Source organism: Charadrius vociferus, unplaced genomic scaffold (assembly GCF_000708025.1).
Source record: "Charadrius vociferus isolate BGI_N301 unplaced genomic scaffold, ASM70802v2 scaffold51, whole genome shotgun sequence".
Classification (NCBI taxonomy): domain Eukaryota; kingdom Metazoa; phylum Chordata; class Aves; order Charadriiformes; family Charadriidae; genus Charadrius; species Charadrius vociferus.
In genome coordinates this window covers 510222-532135 of record NW_009646939.1, presented here as the reverse complement: position 1 = coordinate 532135, position 21914 = coordinate 510222, and the positions used below count along the sequence as shown (strand labels likewise).

General features: G+C 39.6%; 1 protein-coding gene across 1 annotated transcript in view; it reads left to right on the top strand.

Annotated features, from left to right (window-relative positions):
* Positions 1–1454: 1454 nt before the first annotated feature.
* Positions 1455–21914, top strand: part of RECK (reversion-inducing-cysteine-rich protein with kazal motifs) — a gene marked incomplete at its 5' end in the record, with an annotated part of 56376 nt that continues 35916 nt past the window's right edge. Inside the window, 5 exons of the mRNA XM_009894953.1 lie at positions 1455–1538; positions 4912–4986; positions 9318–9354; positions 16319–16404; positions 19510–19557. Of these exons, the coding sequence (XP_009893255.1) occupies positions 1455–1538; positions 4912–4986; positions 9318–9354; positions 16319–16404; positions 19510–19557 (330 nt within the window). The remainder of the gene's footprint in view (positions 1539–4911; positions 4987–9317; positions 9355–16318; positions 16405–19509; positions 19558–21914) is intronic.

Below are 21914 nucleotides of genomic sequence, written 5' to 3'. Positions count from 1 at the left end.
CCCCCCCCCCCCCCTTTATTACTGGCATTTTGCTGTGCTGTTTTTAATTATTAATGAAAAGCTTCACCAATTACAAGCCCTACTTCAGTTTCTCTTCTTTCCTCTCCAGGAATGATAGATTTCTGCATTAAAATATAGCTCAATCCTGTAGTAGCTGTTTTAAATTCTGAGTGTTTCAGACAACAGTTTCAGTGATTTCCGCTGCCCCCCTCCCTGTTCCTCAATATTTTCAGGCTGAATTTTTTTTTTTTTTGGTCATTTTGTTATTTGAGAATTTTGGGTTTGGCGGTGGTGGATTCTTTTGGGGTTTTTTTAACTGGCTGTCTTCTTGTAACAGCTATAAGCTATAAGATGAAAACACTTGTAAGCTGTGAAATTATCGAGGAATTTATGCCTAAGATCCCTCTTACTGTTTCGGTCAAAATCTATTTAGTAACTAGGTATTGTGAAATATAACTTTATATGTGTGATATCATTGTACAGTATTGCTTTTATGTTGTATTGGTGTGATATGTAGTTCAGATACAGTTGAGCAGAAATCTGTCATCATTAAATGATCCTGTATGTGAAGATGTGCGCAGAAGTAAAAGCTTTGAAGGAAATCTGTCTGTCAGTTTTCTAATACGCTGTTCCAAACACTGGGCAGTAAGGATGGAAATTAATATCAAGGTGTTGTACAATTAATTTTATACCGACCAAGCTTAACTCTGAATGAAGGAAATATTTGGCTGGTAGGGGGAACAAAGCACAACGAAGTGTAACCTTAAAAATGCTGCTTTAAACCTTGGTGCTTCTCGACTTCTCAGTGCTTCAGTTCTCGTGTGTTTTCCTGTTGATGTGTTCATATCTGTGTTTGCTCTGTGACTTCCATCTAGTCAGTCAAAACCACTCTTAATCATCCATCACCACAGTGAAACAATTTGTTCCAAGTCTTTAAGAAGCCAGAGTTTGATGAGCAGCTGTGTTCCTGCTCTGATTTCCTTTTCCACCTGTTCTTAACTGGTTCTGGCACTTTTCAGATTCTGTGAGGTGATTCCATTTACAAAGGCATATATAGTCTCTACGGAGTGTTTTGGTGGGGGTTTTGTTCACTTTTTATTATTCTATTCTTTTTCTTTTTTGTTTTCCCTGCGTTAATAAATAGAATTGCCTGATGAAGGAATTTGGAGGGTGCCAAGCTAGGGCAGGTTAAGCATCAGAAAGGTGGCTAGAAGCAGAAGGGAGTGAGATCTCCTTTTGGTGGCAGTGAGTGTTCAGAGGTCATGCTGTGAGACTTGATGAATGGATCTGCATCAATTTCGGAACAAAAATTTCTCTTTTTTTTTTTTTTTGTCTTCTGGGAAGGAAAATTGCTCACAGTCTTCTGTGGACCAGACAAATCGTCCTGATGGGTTGTCAAGTGGGTGCTTCTGTTCAGAACTGATAGTTAAGTGCTTCAAGTCTTTTAAATATCTTTTTCCCTCCCCTGCTTTTCCATAGGCTTGTCTTGTTGTTACCACGCAAAGGACAACTTAATGTGCCGTGATGTCTGTGAACAGGTAAGCTTATTTTAAATTTGGTTTATCCCTCAGAGTTAAAATCATGTCTCTAAACAATGATGTAGCAAGATTAGGGTTATAAGGAAATTAATTTTTTGTGTGAATAGTATGGGCAAATCATGAAATGTAATATTAGTGTTATTTAAATGACAACTTAAAAGTTTAAAACTGTAGTCCTTCCTTTCATAGTGGAAAACAGGTTCTGCTGAAGCTGAGGAGAAATAGAGACAGAAATCTGAGGTCAGGATTTGGTCAAGAGGTGATAAGCGTGATAGGAAATGGGAGGGGTGAAGGGGGCCTACAGGAGAGCTGGGGAAGGACTTTTTACTAGGTCATGTAGTGATAGGACGAGGGGGAATGGATGTAAACTGGAAGAGGGCAGGTTTAGATTAAACATTAGGAAGAAAATTTTCACTATGAGGGTGGTGAGGCACTGGAACAGGTTGCCCAGAGAGGTTGTTGAGGCCCCATCCCTGGAGGTGTTCAAGGCCAGGCTGGACGTGGCCTTGGGCAACCTGGTCTAGTGGGAGGTGTCCCTGCCCATGGCAGGGGGGTTGGAACTCAGTGATCTTCAAGGTCCTTTCCAGCCTGAACCATTCTATGATTCTGTTTTACCCAATTTCTGGATCTTGTGTGTTTCCACGTTTTTGGGAATTTAAAATGAAGAACAAGATGTTGGTACTGTTCTTTCTTCGTGGCAGTGCTTGTTTCTTAGCTAAGCATCTGAGATAATCATTATGATATATGGCTTTGTGAATCCAGCAAAAATCTGCTTACTTACTCTGTTCATAAGGTAATAACAAAGAGCTTTTTGTGCTAAATTCAAGCTTGGAAAATACTTTTCCACAACTTATGTTTGGATTTGTACCTTTGGATCATAAGTTGTATAGCTTTGTGTGCGTATTTCTATGAACTTAGATACATAAAAATTTTACATCAGTAAAGAATACATACTTTTTTATATTATAATTGTCTTGAAGTCATACCTACCCTATTTTCTTGTCTTTATTACCTGCTTTGGGACTATTCAAGCACTAAACCTGGTTATGATTAAGTTTATATTTATCTGTGATTGTACTAACAAAACTTTTAGTTTAAAGTACACTTCTCCATCCCTAATGTATTTATAGAATGCAACCAAAACCCCTTTCAACTTTCCTATTGTTAGGCCAAACAAGGAAAATCCTTACAGTCTCTTTGCATAAGATATTCTCTCAATTCCTATAATTATTCTTGCAGCCCTTCCAGCATAAGTTTATCTCTTTGAATACAGGTAAGCAGAACCATACGTGGTTACTATAAACGGAAGTGTAGCACTCAGTCTTAAAAATAGTGATAAAACTTATGTCTAAGTAAGAGAAAGATATGCATTCCTGTACATAAACAAATCTAATTGGCAGGTTTAGTAGCTGCATTGAGAGGGCATTTGGAATAGTTGGTCCAGTTCTTTCTTCTTTTCCGTTGGTTTGAAGTTCCTAGTTTATCATGTGAATTCCTGTTAGCTGTTCATGAAAAGCCTGGAGCTTTTTGCTGTCAAATTTCATCCCGTTTCTGTTATACTGGTTCTAATTATTGTGTAGGGTTTTCTGTGGGTTTTGTAATATATTCTGATCTTGCCTCATCTGGATGATCTCTCTCTACTCAGATAATCAGCATATTCAGTCTCTTTGTGGTGAGAGGTCTAGAACAAGTCTAAAGTAAGACGGGCACCCCTCAAATTGTTCTATAAGGAACTGTCTTAGTTACCTCACATCAGGCTGGTAGCATCATTTTGTGAATAACCCTTTGATATAGGCCAACACACTGGCTGAAGGGGCTGTCTTCTAATTTCTTAGTGATTTTCATGTTCTGTAACTTAACCGTTGTGTGCAGCACAATTCAAATGCTTTGTCTATGTTGAATCTGTTTTGGAATGTATTATGTGATACTCACCCCCTTGTCTTAAACATAAAATTTATAGGATGATGGTTTACATACATGGGAGGTGACTGTGAGGGAACAGAGTTGGCTGAATGATTTGCCTTTTTCTGTTTTTCTTAACACCTTTTCTAAAATATTGGCCATGCACTTGTTGTCTTCTCTGCCATTCACTTGTTGTCTTGTTTGTACCACCACACTGTACCACCCTGACATGATAATTTCTTTAATAATAATAGAAAAAATATTTTCCTCTTAGACTTGGTAGTTTGTGCCATAAAAAGTTGAAGTTGTTTGCCAGGGACAGCAGGGAAAGAGAGCAGGCTTGTGCCCCATATTTCTATTTAACTAATGCTTAGGAAACACCAGTGACCCAGGTGCGCAGACAGGAATTTGGGTGTTAACACAGCCGTTTCTTGTGGAGAGGACCAGCAGGAGGTGCAGATGTACTGCTTGAGGCTGTGTGCACCTGGTATGTCCAGAAGGACAGTCTCTGACACTGGCTAGGCCAACCAGTCATGACGTGTTGCAGGTCTGGACCCATAGTGAGCTCTTGAGGAAGAATATGTCTATCCAAGTTTTGGACTGCAGGGAAAGGATGGTGTCTCTCCTTGAGTCAATGGTACTCAAACTGTGGGAGTCATGCTCTGGTCAGCTTCCTGAACGGTCAGATAAAGAAGCCAAGGATAGAATCATTGCCTCTGTGTACATGGGAGCTAGACCAGCTCTTCATGGAAAACCTGCAAGGGCAGTAACCTGAACTATGCGTTGCATGGAAAGAAGAATGGCCAGAGGCTGTGCTAAGTGGAGTCTGAAAGTTTGTGTCTGTCTTTGAATATGCACTTACAAAATAGATTTGGGGCCTTAGGACAGGTGAGGAGGAACAAGTAACATCATCACTTGCATCCCATGCACTTCTGGATGTTCGGTTTACTTAGGTGGTGCTTAACTTGATCTTGCTGTGCTGTGGGTAGTATTCATTCCCCTGATAGTTTCGATAGTCTCTTTAGGTTTTGTTCATCTTTGTTGCACAAAAATTACTTTCTTCAGGTTTTTTTGGAAGGAGTTTAGTTGCCTGAGGTCATGTAACATGTTGGAGAAAGTTAATTAAATAAGAGTTGTATAATACATTGATATGTGGGGCAGAAATCCTCTTATATTTTTCGCACTGCCTATTCAGTTGAAACTTTTTGGTTGAAGTGTTTGAGGATTCACATCTAAATATAAAAATTCCTTCTTCATAAAAAGTGGAACATATTTGAAAGACTACAAATACACAAATAAGACTACAAATAAGTTAAGAAAATCTTAACTTTACATTGTTTACATATTAACTGTTAGCCAAAGTTGTCAAGGGTAGATAGTAGTGAAACTAAAAACAAAGAAATCAATGGAAAAAGGTATTCAGTATGTAGTTACATTCTATATGTTTTAAGGTATGTTTTGTTTTTAACAGATTTTGTCTTCTAAGAGTGATTCACGTTTGAAGCACTTACTGCAACGAGCACCTGAGTATTGTCCAGAATCAATGGTAAGGCTGGCTAGTTTTTAATTAAAGAAAACAAAACAACTAATTTTATATTAACAAACTTTGGCTTTCAAAAATAAGGTTTTAAAATTACTTGCATTTTATTTACTCGCTCTGTTTCGAGCTGGTAGAACACGTGTGTATGTCTTCAAGCTGCTTCTTCCTTGTTATGAGGACTAGGAAAATTCTTATAATGAAATCTGATCCTCAAAGTAGGATTTTTTTTGTCAGTGACAATGACAGTAGGATTGAGCACACACTCAACAAGTTTGCCGACAATACCAAGCTGTGGGGTGCGGTCGGCATGCTGGAGGAAAGGGATGCCATCCAGAGGGACCTGGACAGGCTTGAGAGGTGGGCTTGTGTAAACCTCATGAGGTTCAACAACGCCAAATGCAAGGTCCTGCACCTGGGTCATGGCAATCCCGTGCGCAAATACAGGCTGGGTGGAAAATGGATTGAGAGCAGCCCTGAGGAGAAGGACTTGGGGATGTTGGTTGATGAGAAGCTCAACATGAGCCAGCAGTGTGCGCTTGTAGCCCAGAAAGCCAGCTGCATCCTGGGCTGCATCAAAAGACGTGTGGCCAGCATGTCAAGGGAGGTGATTCCGCCCCTCTACTCCACTCTTGTGAGACCCCCCCACCTGGAGTGCTGTGTCCATCCTGGGCTGCATCAAAAGACATGTGGCCAGCATGTCAAGGCAGGTGATTCCGCCCCTCTTCTCCGCTCTTGTGAGACCCCCCACCTGGAGTGCTGTGTCCAGCTTTGGAGTCCCCAGTACAAGAAGGAACATGGGACTGTTGGAGCGGGTCCAGAGGAGGACCACAAAGGTGATCAGAGGGCTGGAGCACCTCTCCTATGAGGACAGGCTGAGAGAGTTAGGGTTGTTCAGCCTGGGGAAGAGAAGTCTCCAGGGAGACCCTATAGTGGCCATCCAGTATCTGAAGGGCACCTACAAGAAGGCTGGAGAGGGACTTTTTACAAGGGCATGTCATGACTGGATGAGGGGTAATGGCTTCAAACTAGAAGACTTTAGAGATTTAGATTAGATAGCAGGAAGAATTTTTTCACTATTAGGGAGGTGAGGCACTGGAACAGGTTGCCCAGAGAAATAGATGCCCCATCCCTAGAGGTGTTCAAGGCCAGGCAGGATGGGGCTTTGGGGAACTTGGTCTAGTGGAAAGTGTACTGCCCATGGCAGGGGTCTTGGAACTAGACAATCTTTAGGTTCCCTTCCAACCTAAACCATTCTATGACTCTGTGATTCTTTGAAAATGAGAAAATGATTGACACAATGATTTTTCTAACTCCCAATTACCATCTTAATAAGTGGCAAGTTTACTGTCCAGTGTGTATCTTAAATTAATATTGCTGAAATGGTAATATTTATAAACATTTGTAAAAGACATCTAGCTATAAAATAGTTAACAGTTCACCTTAATACCATATTTGCTGTTTTCAGATACCACTTGTCTTTGTTGAAAAGGTGTTCTAGTGACATTCCACATATGAGCAGATGGATTATGAATTTAATGAGATGGTCTGTTTTCTGGAACGCCGGTTACAGACATTGTGTTGTGTATATTCCTTCAGGTAATATGATAGAAAGCATATTGCCTGGTATTAAGTAATACAGTAACTGCCAGCACAAGAGGCTACTTTATATTAGAATCATAGAATCATTGAGGTTGGAAAAGGCCCTTAAGATCATTGAGTTCAACCATTAACTTTCTCATGCAATAGAGGAAGTCAACTGAATCAATGGGGTGGAACTAGTAGAAGTAGCAGCTCTTTACTCTTTTCTTTTGAGCTAACTTTGACTTTTGTCTGAGGGGGAAACCTCCTACAGATATGGAGGAGGATAGTTTTAGATCATTAGATACAGATCCATTGCAACTTCAGAAAGTCATTAATTCCTGTGATGTCAGAATCATTGCATGACAATATGGGTTGCCGTTTCAGTGTGATTTAATTGAACGTTTCGTTTTGTCTTAAAGAACATGTTCAACACCCTTTGATTTAAGGCCCCTTGTGGTCGGTTGACCTTAGCTAGATGCCAGGTCCCCACTGAGCCACTTTATCACTCCACTTCCTCAACTGGACAGAGGAGAGAAAATATGACAAAAGGCTCATGGGTTGAGATAAGGACTGGGAGATCTCTCGCCAATTACCGTCATGGGCAAAACAGACTCGGCTTGGGGAAATTAATTTAATTTATTGCCAATCAAAAGGTCAGAGTAGGATAATGAGAAATTAGAACAAATCTAAAAACACCTTCCCCTCACCCTTCCCTTCTTCCCGGGCCCAGCTTCACTCATGATTTCTCTACCTCCTCCCCCTGAGCGTCACAGGGGCAGGGCAAATGGGGGTTGCGATCAGTTCATCACATGTTGTCTCGGTCACTCCTTCCTCCTCATGCTCTTCCACTGCTCCAGTGTGGAGTCCCACTGACAGGAGACAGTCCTCCATGTACTTTGCAGCATGGGTCCTTCCCATGGGCTGCAGTTCTTCAAGAACTGCTCCAGTGTGGTTTCTTTCCATGGGGGGAAGTTCTTCAGGAACAAACTGCTCCAGAGTGGGTCTCCTGCAGGGCCACAAGTCCTGCCAGGAAACCTGCTCTAATGTGGGCTTCTCTCCACAGGGCCACAGGTCCTGTTAGGAGCGTGCTCCAGCATGGGCTTTCCACAGGCTGCAGCTTCCTTCAGGGCACATCCACCTACTCTGGTGTGGGGTCTTTCGTGAGCTGCAGCTTGGGTACCTGCTCCACTATTAACCTCCATGGGCTGCATGAGGACAACTTGCTTCACTATGGTCTTTACCACAGGCTGCGGGGGGAATCTCTGCTTTGACACCTGGAGCACCTCCTCCCCCTCCTTCTTCACTGACCTTGGTGTCTGCAGAGTTGTTTCTCTCAGGTGTTCTCACTCCCCTTTCCCAGCTGCTGTTGCATAGCCGTTTTTACCCTTTCTTAAATATCTTATCACAGGGGTGCTACCGCCATTGCTGATTGTTTGGGCATTGGCCAGCAGCACATCCATCTTAGAGCCAGCTGGAACTGGCTCTGGTTGACATGGGGAAAGCTTCTGGCCATCTTCTCGCAGAAACCACCCCTGCAGCCCCCTCCCTCCCCCCAAAAAAACCTTGCCACTTAAACCCAATACACTCCTTAAGACTTGTCACTTGCCTTCCTACTCTCTGCAGAATTTTGAATTTTCCTCTGATTTAATCTAATTAAGGTTTTCCTAGTGCTTGCTTAAAAAATATTGAATTCAATAACATTGTACTAAAATACATGTAATCCTTCAAGGCTTTTCTGTACTCTTGTCATTTTAAATACTATGCTGTGATCATATTGTCTAAGTGTTGTAAGGCTTCAGTTGTAGGACGTTAAACTTCTAGCATACAGTGTATAGCAACTCCCACAGCTTTTAGTTCTTCAGGCTTCTGACACAGTGCACCCCCTGTAACTGTGAGACATACTTGTTTCTGAGAGTTGAACTAATTTCTTACCTTAGACAGAATTCTTCCTCTGCTGCCTAATCTTCCAAGACATTTGTAACTTTCATTGGGTGAGTAACATAAGTACCTGTGGCAGACCAGTGTCTGACCTGAGATTTCTTTTATAATAGCCTCAGTGTATAGGGCAGAGTCAACTTGGCTAAAAAATAAAAAAAACATTTACAGAATTCTTCTGCCTAATACCATCAGCCACTTAAGTCATTTAGCAGAACCTGTGCTTAGGACCAGAAATGCTTTGCAGTTGGGGTAAAGCCAACAGATCCCCATTGTAATTTTTCATGTTGGTAAACTTCACTTATACAGCTCTTTCTGCCATGTATTTATCTTTCCCTGAAGCTACAGTTCTCTGGTCTCTAAGGTACCTTAAAACCTCTTTCTTTTGTTTTGTGGGTGATTATGCGTGTTGTTTGGGGTGTTTTTTAAGCTGGTGGAAAGGAGTGCTAGGGCAATAAGCTTCTCCACAGGTCTTGGTTCTTGATAAATCTTTTCTTTGTTGAAACAGTTGTTATTTAGTTCTCCAAACACAGGTGGAGAAAGTTGACTAGCTAGCCTATTCCAGGTAATCATAGCATGTTCTGCACCTACAATACACTGCTATTGATTCCATACTCTGTAGACGGCAGCCTTCTCGTCAAAGCAAGTGATACTCAACTTATCTTTTGAAAAAGGGCTAAGTGATATGTTTTAGACATAAGAATTCTTCCAGTAGCATATGTAAAACCCAGGGCAAAAATGCTGAAAATGCTGTTTTGTGTCTGCTAGAAACTCTGTTATTCTATAGACTTACTTTTGCTTAATTGCATTTTACTTTTCAGGGAGAAGTGTGGGGTTGTATAAATTCTTCTTTGCCAGGTAAGAAATAGTAGTTTGCTTTTGAATCATGTTGCTTTTTCGCCATCTGCATGTTTTGATGTTATGTCTGTGACCTGCACCTATAGATTTCATGCTAATTTTACTTTCATTATGTTTCCATTATAAAGTGTATTTGATGTCTAGTTTCCTTTAGACTAAACTGGGTTACCTGTGCTTTTTTTAACACTTTTTTTCTTTTTCTAGTTAGAAAATGTTGAATTGATTGAACGTGTGTGCTTCTGTGACACATCCAAGAAATAGCAGTTTCTTTCCTTTAAAGATTTTCTATTATTTTCATTTTCAGGATACCTTAATCTGATCTATAAAATCATGGATTACTGCAACTTTGCTCTAGATGCAGTATAATTTGGAAAAAAAACTGAGTAACAGGGGAAAATAGTAAGAACTAGACAAATAATTCAAGAAGTGCAGAGGCTCAGATCAAGAGGCTAAATGCTTGGTACAGGTGGATTTAGAAAGTTAAAGCATAAATCACAAGACAGAACTGTTGTGTTAAAAGAAGACATCAAAAATAGGCAAAATTGGATTTAACTAGTACTATTGTATCATATGTCATTTGTAAAAGAATTTGAGTGAAATTAGCATGCTATGGTTGAAAAAGTGGTAGTGAGGAAAGAGGAGGCTGTAGCAGTTTTATAGCATCTGCTCAGACTTCCCCCCACCCAGATTCAAAGGCAAACTGTTGGTTCCAGTGCCTACAAAGAGATTTACTGTCTTATATTTTGCTAGTTTTACTTAACCAATAATATTTTTTGGAGTTGCAGTGCTTCTGTCTGATCTAAAACCTGATAAATTTTAAGTGGGAGACAATACCTAATCTTCATGGAAGCTCAGTTAAGCAAACTGAACGCAAGTCTGTGGGACCTGATGGATACCCTTGAGTGCTGAGGGAGTTGGCTAATGTCATTGCAAGGTCACTCTCAATAATCTTTGAAAGGTCATGGCTGTTGAGAGAGGATGCTGAGGACTGGAAAGGACTGGAAAAAGCAAATGTCACTCCTGCCTCGAGAAAGGGCAAGGAAGACCTGGGCTGATCAGTCTTATCTCACACCCTGGGGCAGTAATGGAGCAGATCTTCCTGTGAACCATTTCCAAACACATCAAGGACAAGAAGGTGACTGGTTATAGTCAGCGTGGATTTATGAAGGGGAAATAGTGTGTAACCAACCTGATAACCCTCTATGATGAGATCACTAGCTTGTTAGAGGAGGGTGGAGAGTGGATGTTGTCTATCTCAACTTTAGTAAGGCTTTAAGCGCTGTTTTTTGTAACATCCTTAGAGACAAACTGATGAAGTGTGGGCTAGATAAGTAGACATTGGAGGTGGATTGAAAACTGGCTGAACTGCTGTGCTCAAAGGTTTGTGATCAGTGTCACAGAGTCCAACTGGAGGCCAGTATCCCACAAGTGTACCTTCAGTGTATTTGCAGATGATACAAAACTGGGAGGAGGTGTTGCTAGACCAGATGGTTGTGCTGCACTTCAGAGGGATGTTGACAAGCCAGAGAAATAGACAGACAGGAACTTCATGAAGTTCCAAAAAAGGAAACGCAAAGTCCTGTACCTGATGAAGGCCCCATGTTCCACAGTACACAGGAGGCTGGCCATCTGGAAAGCAGCTTTGTAGAAACAAAGCTTTGTGGACAGCAAGTGGAACGTGATCCAGTAATGTACGCTCGTGGCAAAGGCCAACAGCACTCAGGCTGCATTAGGAAGGGTGTTCCCAGCAGATCAAGGGAAGTGATCCTCCCCCTCTGCTCAGCATTGCTGAGACCACATCAGGGATACTGTGTCCAGCTCTGGGCGCCTGGGAAAGATATGAACACACTGGAGCAAGTCCAGCAAAGAGCCACTTTAAGATGATTAAGTGACTGGGACATATATGAGGACGGGCTGAGAGAGCTGGGATTGCCTACCATTGTCAAGAAGAGAAAGCTGAGGAGGGTGGATCTTATCAACATCACCTTGAGGGACGTGATTCTGCCCCTCTATTCCACTCTTGTGTGACCCCATCTGTAGTACTGCATCCAGGTCTGGGGCCGTGGACATGGGCTTGGGCCTGCTGGAGCCAGTCCAGAGAAGGGCCACGAAAATGATCAGAGGGTTGAAGCACATCTGCTATGAAGGCAGTCTGAGAGAGTTGGGGTTGTTCAGCCTGGAGAAGAGAACGCTCCGGGGACACCTTATTGCAACCTTTCAATAGTTAAAGCAGCCTTATAAGGAAGATGGGAACCGACATTTTAGCAGGGCTTGTTGCAAAGAGCAGGTTCCAGGGAGACCTTACAGCAGCCTTTCAGTACTTAAAGGGTGCCTACAGGAAAGATGGAGAGGGACTCTTTATCAGGGGGTATAGTGATAGGATGAGGGGTAATGGTTTTTAACTGAAAGAGGGTAGATTAAGGTTAGATAATAGGAAAAAATTCTTTACTCTGAGAGTGGTGAGACACTGGAAGAGGTTGCCCAGAGAAGTTGTGGATCCCTGGAAGTGTTCGAGGCCAGGTTGGAGGGGGCGTTGAGTAATGCGGTCTAATGGAAGGTGTCCCTGCCCAGGGCAGGGGGCTTGGAACTAGATGATCTTTAAGGTCTCCTCCAACTCTAACCATTCTATAATCAATATTTATAATTATCTGATGGAAGCGTGTAAAGAAGATGGAGCTATGCTCTTCTCAGTGGTATCTAGTGGCAGGACAAGAGGCAGTGAGCACAGATTGAACAAGGGCAATTTCCACTGAAATGTAAGAAGAAAATTTTTTACTGTAAGGATGTTTGAACAGTGGAAGAGGTTGCCCAGAGAGGTTTTAGAGTCTCCATCTGTGGAGGTATTCAAAACCATATTGGGCATGGTCCCGGGCAGTCTGCTCTAGCTGACCTTGCTTTGAGCAGGGAGGCTGGACTAAACAGTCTCTAACAGTTCCTTCCAACCTCAGTGATTCTGTGTTTTTCTTTCTGATTTTTCTTCCCTTTGACAACCCTCAGTACAGAAAGTATTTCATAACAGAGTTTAGAATGGGGCCACAAACTGAGTTTTGACTGGATCAGCATCTCTGATTTTTCAGAGTACAGCATCCACAAAGCTTTCACACACACGGACACAGACACTATGTTGAAAGAGTATACGGCCTTCCCAACATCAGTGTTGTCATGGACAGTTGCAGAATATTGACTGGATAAACAGATGACTTTGATAGTTATTTTCTTTCTTAAGAGCTGTATGATATGCCTGGCAGTTTAGTTAAGAATGCAGGTGGAAAGCTGTTTTACATATGGGTTTTCAATGGCATCCTCTCATAATACAACATATATGCTAAATAATTTGGGGCTTTGCCTTATAATTTTGCTGCTTTATATATATCCTCTGTGTATTTTCATTATGGTTTGTGTTTTCTCCTGTTCCATCCCTTCCCCACAGCAACTTGATATTACTGATCTATGTTAAAATTTTGCAATTGTTTGATTTACCAGTAGCTTCATTACAATAGTTACCTTAAAATTTTAATATTCTCACAGCTACCACTTGAGCTTTTTCACGTTTCCAGTTCCTTAAACCCATCAGGATGGTTTTCTATTAACTTTATTTTATGGCTCATCCTCACAAAACAACACTGTAAGTCATGTTTTATTATCCTTGCCAAGACAGTGTTGTAAGCCTTAAATACTTAAAACTAGATGTTCAAGAATGTAAGTATTCTCTGACAAAAAAATGTTTTCCATGTTTTCTGAAGGCAAATACCATTAGTTTGTCAATGGTTGTTTATTAAATCCAGTAGGCCCACAGAACATGTATTATTTTTTGGGACTTGTCTAGGAAACTAAAGTTTCTTTATGACCATGATACTGTTCAAGATACTGCTTATAAAAGATGATCGAGGGACCCTCAGCTGGCGGGGGGGCAGAGAGGGGGAGAGCAAACCCAGCAACCTGTAATTCCAAATGACAACTATGTTCTGATTTTAAGCTTTGTCATTTTCTGTAAGTAGACTGTTGAAGACTTCAAAGAGACAACAAAATTATTCTGACTTGGGCTTTCTTGCACCCTTCTTGACACATGCAGCTCTTGAACGTGAGAAGCCTACTTGTTTTTCACTTTCTTCTTTTTCCATCTTCCTGTTTGTTTTCCTCCTCAGTTTCCTCAGGGTCACAGTGATCCAGCATTTCTCAGGTGTTTTCAGAATGTAGAATGTTTCTCTCATCACAAAATAAATGTATCGGAGATGAGATTCTAATTTTTCGTATTTATACAGCTTTTTACTTCTGTTTCTGACTTCAATACTCTTGTGGAGACTGCAGTAAAATGTTTATAATAAGGAAGAAAAATGTGCGTGTGTTGTAAGTCATGTCACTAATGTGATGTGGCTTTTGGAAACCTTTTGGAGAAGATGTGGGACGAGAGCCTGTGTTATGCAACTAGATGATTTTTTTTTTTTATAGTTAAGGAACAGTCAGAACTGTGGACTCCGGTCAATTAATTGCGCACTGAATGCATATTTTCATCTAGAAATGCATGCATTTTAATTACCTTGACTACAAAACTAATTTTTAAATTGCTGTATTAAAATTGCAGTTCAATGTTTTTTTTTAAGATGTGACATTAACTTTTTTTCCTCTGCAAACTTGTCTGCTACTCGTAAATATTCTGGGGAGTGGTCCAGTTGCCAAGAAAATACTAACTGTGGCTGAAACTTATCAACATTCTTAATTTGGCATGTATTTGTAGCTTGCTTCATTCTTTTAGCACAGTTTAGTTCCAGTAAAAGTATGTCTGAAAACCACAGGCTCTGTATTGCACAAAATATGGATGCTTGATTATTCAGTGGTGATTCACTGGTGACTATTCAGTGGTGACATTGCCCCTAAAGCTGTACAGCTGTATTTATCATGTGTTTCTCCTGGACATAGCTGGTTATTGCAGCATAGATTTCTGGAAATCTTGTTTTTGTATTGCATGTTATATTTCTTTTACATTTTTTAAATTGCTTATACCTTGCAGTGTCAATCCTACTTAAAAATATTCTACAGAATGTTACGGTTTTGATTGAAAGGAATCTGTGTATAGCTCCACATATGAGAGTTATGCAGAAACAACTGCTACGTAATTTTTAGGCCTAAAATAAGATGTAGTGGGTAGGTGATTTGGCAATTAACTTTGTATGTAATTAAACATGTGTGCATTACTTTCATGTAGACATGCATTTGCTTTTGGAATTAGTTTAAAACAATGCATCAGATCCTAACTTTTTGAACATTGATTACAAACTACTGATATGTGTACAACAGCCATCTCTTTAACATTTTCAAAAAGATGCTCAGCCTCTGAAAAACTAATTCTGTACCCCAGTTGTGGAAGGGGAAGGTGGGCTGAAATTGAAGTTGTTTGCAGCCATAAAAGCTGCTTCGAACTACTTTGAATTGGAAAGGTGAGCCAATAATCTGAATAGATGTGAAGAGGATTTGGACAATCTCCAAAAAGACTGGTAAATAGGTGTCCTGCAGTGCTTCCAGAAGGTCTGGACCATTCAGATGGTACACAGCCACTTCAAACTGACAGAATGCAGGATGCAACCAAAAGCTCTTCTTCACCTTTGCCTCTCTGCTCCCTCCACCTGCTATGCAGTCCTGCTACCTTGCTTGTGTTGAGCATTAAGGTTTCAATTTGCATTTTAATAAAAGTAATTAATATTGTAAATTTAATTTGTTAGTTTAATTTTAATATGTTAGTTTAGCTAAAGATTTTACTCCACCTTAATGAATTTACCATTGGTGTGTTTTCTTAATTTGCCCATCAGAATGTCATGAAAGACTGATATTGGTAAGACTTTCTATGCCACCTGTGTTTTTTTAAAGCTGACAAAGTGTATTTTAAAGGCAATTTTGTTCATGATACATACCTACTGGTGATTGTTTAACATTAATTGCAATGATTTTTAATGACTTTTTTTACAGTATTTCCTTAGTATTTGAATGAGCATTAGCTCTCTGGTCTCAGGTGGTTAAAAATAAGAAAACTCATGGGTTGAGATAAAGACAGTTTAAGAATTAAAAAATAGAAGAAAAAAACCCAAAACAACAAAAAGAAAGGGGTGGGGCGATGGACACCAAGACAAATGATGCAAAAGAAAACAATTGCTCACCACCAACCAAACGATGTCCCCAGGCAACGGCAGCCCCTGCCAACCTCCACCCCCAGTTTCATTACTGAGCATGATGCCATATGGTCTGGGATATCCCTGTGGTCAGTTGGGGTCAGCTGTGCCCACCGTGTCCCTTCCCAACTCCTTGTGCACCCCCACCCTACTCGCTGGTGGGGTGGTGTGCGAAGCAGAAAAGGCCTTGACCATGTGTAAGCACTGCTCAGCAGTAACTAAAACATCCCTGTGTTATCAACACTGTTGTCATCGCAAATCCAAAACAGCCCCATTCCAGCTACTGTGAAAAAACTTAACTCCGTCCCAACCAAAACCAGTACAGGAAGCTTGAAGAAAAAGTAAAAAACTTATTCTGGATTAATAAAATTCATAATACAGTATTGAAACCAACAAGGGGATGTGTCTGTAGGAGCTAACATGTTAATTTTAATTAAGGGTTTTTTCCTGTTGGTTTCTGTTGTCGTATATTTCAGATTAGATAAATCAAATTCTCAAACTCTGATACTTCCAGTGAACATATAAAATATTTTGCATAAAGCATCTTTAAACTCAGTGTATAGAAGGTACTTTGTAATTGCCAAGTTCAGCATTTATTAAGGCACAGACTTGCTCTCTTCTTGCTTAAAGTTAGTTTGGAATGACTTCATAAATTCCAATGAAAATGTAAACTGTAAATAGGCTTCTTGAATGAGAACAGGATTATCAAATTTGAAGAGTAACTGACTCATTGGGAGGGAAGAGAAGATGATGGCATAGTTTCTGTTTCTACTGTAATACGTACTGTAATCTTATTTTCAAAGGAGTTTTGAAGAAGTCTGACGGGTGGGTTGGTTTAGGTTGCTGTGAGCTAGCTATTGCTGTGGAATGTCGGCAAGCGTGTAAACAGGTAAGGCTTTCTAATTGTTTTTCTGTGGTTAATCTCAGATGATGCTGTGTTGAATTAATTTATGTATTAGTGTTTATGAACTTCAGGCTTAATGCATTTTTTCCGTCAAAATTAAATTCTCACATAAACACTTTTTTAAGTTGCAAAATATGACTAGATACTTCCCAGGAAATAACCACTGGTGATAAATGCCAGCAGCCAAATTCCAAAAACCAAACCAAGGAATCTGTTTTTAAAGTGAATGTTCAGTAAAAAAGTGAAAGTTCAAGTCTACTGAGATGAAAACCTAGTTAAAAAAGAGTGTTGAGTTTGGATATGTAATTTCAACTGCACTGTAGGACTAGGCTGCCTGCTATGACTTGATGAGCCTGAAGAAGAAATTTTAAGACCTTAGGGTTAGCTGTGCCTTTTTTTGTACATTCTGATGCCACATTTAATCACTCAGTAATGAAGATATAGTTAAAATGAAGTCTTACTGGTTTTATAACTTTGACACATCAGAAATTCCAGTGTGAGAGCTCGCGAGCTGGCTGCAGGCATGTCCTAGCACCACTGCACTTGGCAAATGGAGCTAATCCATTTAATTTTGCTTTGCAAACAGTAGGCATGTGATTATTGCTGATGTGCTCTAGTTTCTTACATCCTAGTAATTTATTGACTAAATCCGTAAAGATCCTGAAGCTCTCTTTTATTATGCTAAACTTAATTTCTTGAAATTTTTTTGTCACAGTCTCTACATGAAAGTTATTGCTTTAAAATAATGTTGAGTGGAAGGTGACGTGTGGCTGTTCCTCAGCTCTCTTTTTTTGCAGTGTAAAGTTTAGCGATGCAACATTGTGGTTAAAGCCCCACATAGATTTTTATGCCTCTTCAAAGAGGTTTTTGTTCATCAAATGGAAGAAAGTTGGTTTTAGTGTTACTATATCACTATTTTTGTCAAGTGACAATTTTAACCATAATACATAAATTTAGCAATGACCTTTTCATTAAAAATGTGTGAAGCATTTTGTGATTTTTATTTTTTTTGCTCACCAAATATATGCCTTAAAAACATCTTCAGAGTCAAAAAAAGCATATAATTATTTATCATCATCATTGTAACTCAGTTCTGGAGCACAGACATTCTTAATATTCACTGCAGTATAGAATTATATAGATTGGAAAAGACCTTTAAGGTTGTTGAGTCCAAGTGTTACCCTAGCACTGCCACATTATCACTAAACTATGTCCCTCAGCACTCAGTCTACGTGTCTTTTAAATACTTCCAGGGATGGTGACTCAACCACTGCCCTGGGCAGCCTTTTCCAATGCTTGTCAACCCTTTCGGTGAAGAAATTTTTCCTCATATCCAATTTCAACCTCCCATGGCGCAACTTGAGGCCATTTCCTCTTGTCCTGTCGCTTGTGACTTGGGAGAAGAGACTGACGCCCAGACTCCTTTCAGGTAGTTGTAAAGAGTGATAAGGTCTCCCCTGAGCCTCCTTTTCTTCAGGCTTAAACAACCCCGGTTCCCCCAGTTGCTCCTCATAAGACCCTTCACCAGTTTCATTGCCCTTCTTTGGGCATGCTCCAGCACCTCAATGTCTTTTTTGTAGCAAGGGGCCCAAAACTGAAGACAGTATTTGAAGTGTGGCCTTATGAGCGCCAAGTACAGGGGTACAATCACTTCCCTAGTGATTGTCCTGCTGGCCACACTGTTTTTGATACAAGCCAGGATGCTACTGGCCTTCTTGACCACTCAGGCACACTGCTGGCTCATATTCAGCAGTCTGTCGACCAGTACCCCCAGAGCCTTTTCTGCCGGGCAGCTTTCCAGCCATGCTTCCACAGTCCTGCAGTGCTGCATGGGGTTGTTGTGACCCAAGTGCAGGACCTGGCACTTGGCGTTGTTGAACCTCATACCATTGGCTTTGGCCCATCGATCCTGCCTGTCCAGATCCCTCTGTAGCGCCTTGTATCTTGCAAGTTACCTGTGTAGTCTTAATCTTGACCAGCAGCCTACTGCAGATTGCTATCATGCAAAATAAAAAAGATGCTACCTTCACTCAAAAGCGTAGAGTTTAAACCAATTGACAAGAGATGAGCAGTGAGTAAACAAACTGGGTACTTCTGATCTTCTGACAAGAAGATACATGTGTTCCCAAATGCATTTCTTAGCAAAGTTTTCAAATTTATGCTAATGGTTGTTTTCAGAACTGATAAAAACAATTCCATTTATTGCAGCGTCCTGTGAAATTCTGTTAATTTAATCTTGTGATTGTTATATCATTTCTCATTATTCTCACAATGCAGATGCTGTATTGTTTGATTGCAGACTCTACTGTCTCAGAATCTTGGGTATATTTTGTACTTTAGCTGACTCTTTTTGATACATTTCATATGATTTTCATTTAAACTAGAATATAGATACTTGCCAAACATTAGGGATAATGGGAAATATTTGGATTTAAATTTTGATTCTTGAAACTTGAGGGGGTTTTTGAGGCATTTTGAAGAAGGTGATATGATAGGTCCAAGGTCAGACTTCACCCTGGCGTTTTAAATTACTGGAGGGGGAAGAAACTAATGTTAGTAGTAATAATAATGTTGAATATCTGTCACGCGAAAAAAGAGCAAGAGTTACTCTACAGAAGAAACTGATCTGCAGTTTGAAGGGAGAATGTCTGCAACTCAGTTTGACAATAAAAACCATAGGACTGTACGTACAAGAGGGAGGAGAAGGGACAGAGGCACATAAGTGGTACTGCATGCAAAATGGGGAGATTTTTATGCTCAAGTTCTTTCATTTCCTAAATGTTTCCTGTATTCTGTTCTATGTGCTAAACCTTTCACAAAACCAAAGTTGTTTTGTGTGCTTCCAGTATCAACTAGCTTGATGCAGAAATACAAGGTTTTGGTTTTTAATTAAATGTAGTATTGACAGTCACAGTTTCTGCTTTTTTTTCTTAAAGATTTACATGGATTCTTTAGGTTCTTAAAACGGAACATTTAAGTAGACCATAAATCCATGGCTATCACAGTTAATATAAAGGTAGAATCGTCTTTATTTTGCAACGTGATTTTATTATTTTCTACTACAAATGGAGAAATTTATCTGTCTTTCAGGCTTCTGCAAAGAATGATGTTTTAAAGGTCTGCAGGAAGGAATACGAGGTATGTGTATATGTGTATGGATATACCTTATTAAAAATCAACTATTTTATAAATATTTTATAAGTTCTGTAAAAAGTATCCTGTAGAAGAGGGAAAGTCCAGTCGTCTTATAGTCATATTTTTGATATACTCATTTTCATCCAACTGTAAATTACCTCTCTACAGTTTTTGTACAATTATTTTCTATAAAAAGGGCTTGTCATTTTTTAGACTTGCGTATATCTTCATCTGAATGAAAAAGATGCAACTTACAAAATGGAGACATGGATTCCAAAAAAAGTTTGTTTCATTGGAGTTCTATGAAAGTCAGCATTCATTGTGAGCATTCATTCTGTCAGAAACATTTCAGCTTCTATAGTACAAGAGTCAGCTTTAAAGTGACCTAAAGAATTACACTCCAGAAAGAATAACTTTTTAAGTATCCTATCCTAATGTAAATCATTCCAAATGAATAATTTTCTTTGTAACATCAGTGAAACTATGAATGCTTGTAGTTATTTTTGTGGTTCTGCTCATAAAAGTAATCATTAGGATATTTTCAGAAATCTGCCTTTAGCTATATTCTGTTTAACACAGTTTGTAGAAATGCTACTCCACTAGGACTTTTTTCTTTTGATCTTTTTCTTAATTCAAAGCCAGATTCCTCCTCCCCTCTTTCATCTCATTTCCTCCTGCCCTGAATTAGGTAGTCCTGCATAAATTCTGCTCATAATCAACAGTTCAGTATATCAGACAATTGTCTGTTCTCTTGATTTAGGCAGAAGTGTAGCAGGTTTCTTGTTTTTTCCAGGAAACAATAAATTCCTTTTCCCCCCCTTTTGTCCTTTTATCTGTTTGTCTAATCTACAGAGTATTTTCCTGGACTCTCCTCTGTTGAAGTTACCATAGCTTGTTCTCTTAAAAATGAATTTTCGTTTTAAGTAGTTCTGTCTCCTCTCATGCTATGCTATGATATGCTATACTGTCAACATCTGTAAGCTTCTCCTCTGTTATGCTGGTCTCTTTCCTTCTTTTTTTCTGGATTTCTGCATTGCTGTAGGATGTTGGCCAATATGGGTTGAAGAACGGGAGAGGAAAGGTAAGAGATTAAAGAATGTCTACAAAATGGTGATAGTCATGTACTTTCCCTAGTTCTTCTTTTTCCAGTTTTTATCTGGAATTTTGGAAAGTGGGTCCCTAACTCTTATTCAAGAGTGGTCTTGCTGTTAGTGTAAAGGAAACCTTAACTCTTCCCATGTGTGCAACACTAAAAGAGAAGTAGAGGGAGAAAAAATGATGAAAGAAGGAATCAGTCTTCTGGTTGGTGAAGAAGAAAAGAGAAGTTTTTAATGAGCGCTAGGAGCAGTAGATACAGCTACTGTGTTAGGGAGAGAAATTAAGTATCTGACGTGGTAGATCTTCAGTTATTACAGAATTTTGTATGACAATGGGTTTTCCTATGTATCTAGGCTTACAGGTACTCATAAAAAATAGTACTTAACAGTGCTCTCAAGAGATCCATTGGTTATATAAAATTCAAGGAAGTTTTGCCTAAGATAGGAGATTCTAAAAAATACTTCTGGAGGGAACCTGCACTTTTTCACGCCCTAGTCATTCTTTCTCCTTTTCTTAAAAAAAAACTTGTTCTTGATGCCTTGGTGAATGTGTCCTGCTCCCTCTGTAGTCTGTAAGTAGCTTCTGTGTCGTGACCAGTACCATACTTTGTACTCAGTTGGGTTGACTGGGGAAGAAACAACAAATGGGAAGGGAGTGGCTAATTAAAACTGAAAGAGGTGACATTCATTCATGTTTGCCTTTGTGTTTAAGAAATCATACTTCATTCGCTAAAAGTAAGGATCCAAATTGAGAATTAGCTTACAATATAGATCATAGTGCTTGTTCATCAGCTCTCAAGTCTGTTAGTGACATAGTGAATATATAAGTATATGACATGTAAGTAAAAATTAGCTGAATTAAGAATATAAAAGTATAATTCAGTTTTTGTAAACACTTTCATAGCTTATCAACTTTCATAGCTTGCTTATATATTCACGTAAGGATTTCCCAGAAGATTGTCTCAAGCTTCTTGCAATAGTTGACTAAACTGTGCATAGTACTTTTCTGTAATCTTTTAAGATTAGGGAAGAAATTTAAGGCGTTACCCCTCAGCTTCCCACCAAGTTAGTGATCATGAAGAATAAGGTAAGTCTTCAAACATAGGGCATAGGGTTCAGAACAGTGGGGGAAAAAAACAAAACAAAATAAAAAACAAACAACAAAAAAAACCCACCTCCAAGCAGGAGTTATCACATAGTTTGAAGTCGCTAAGTGGAGTCTCAGGTTGTACAGTAGGCAGAATCACTTTAACATTGATGTGC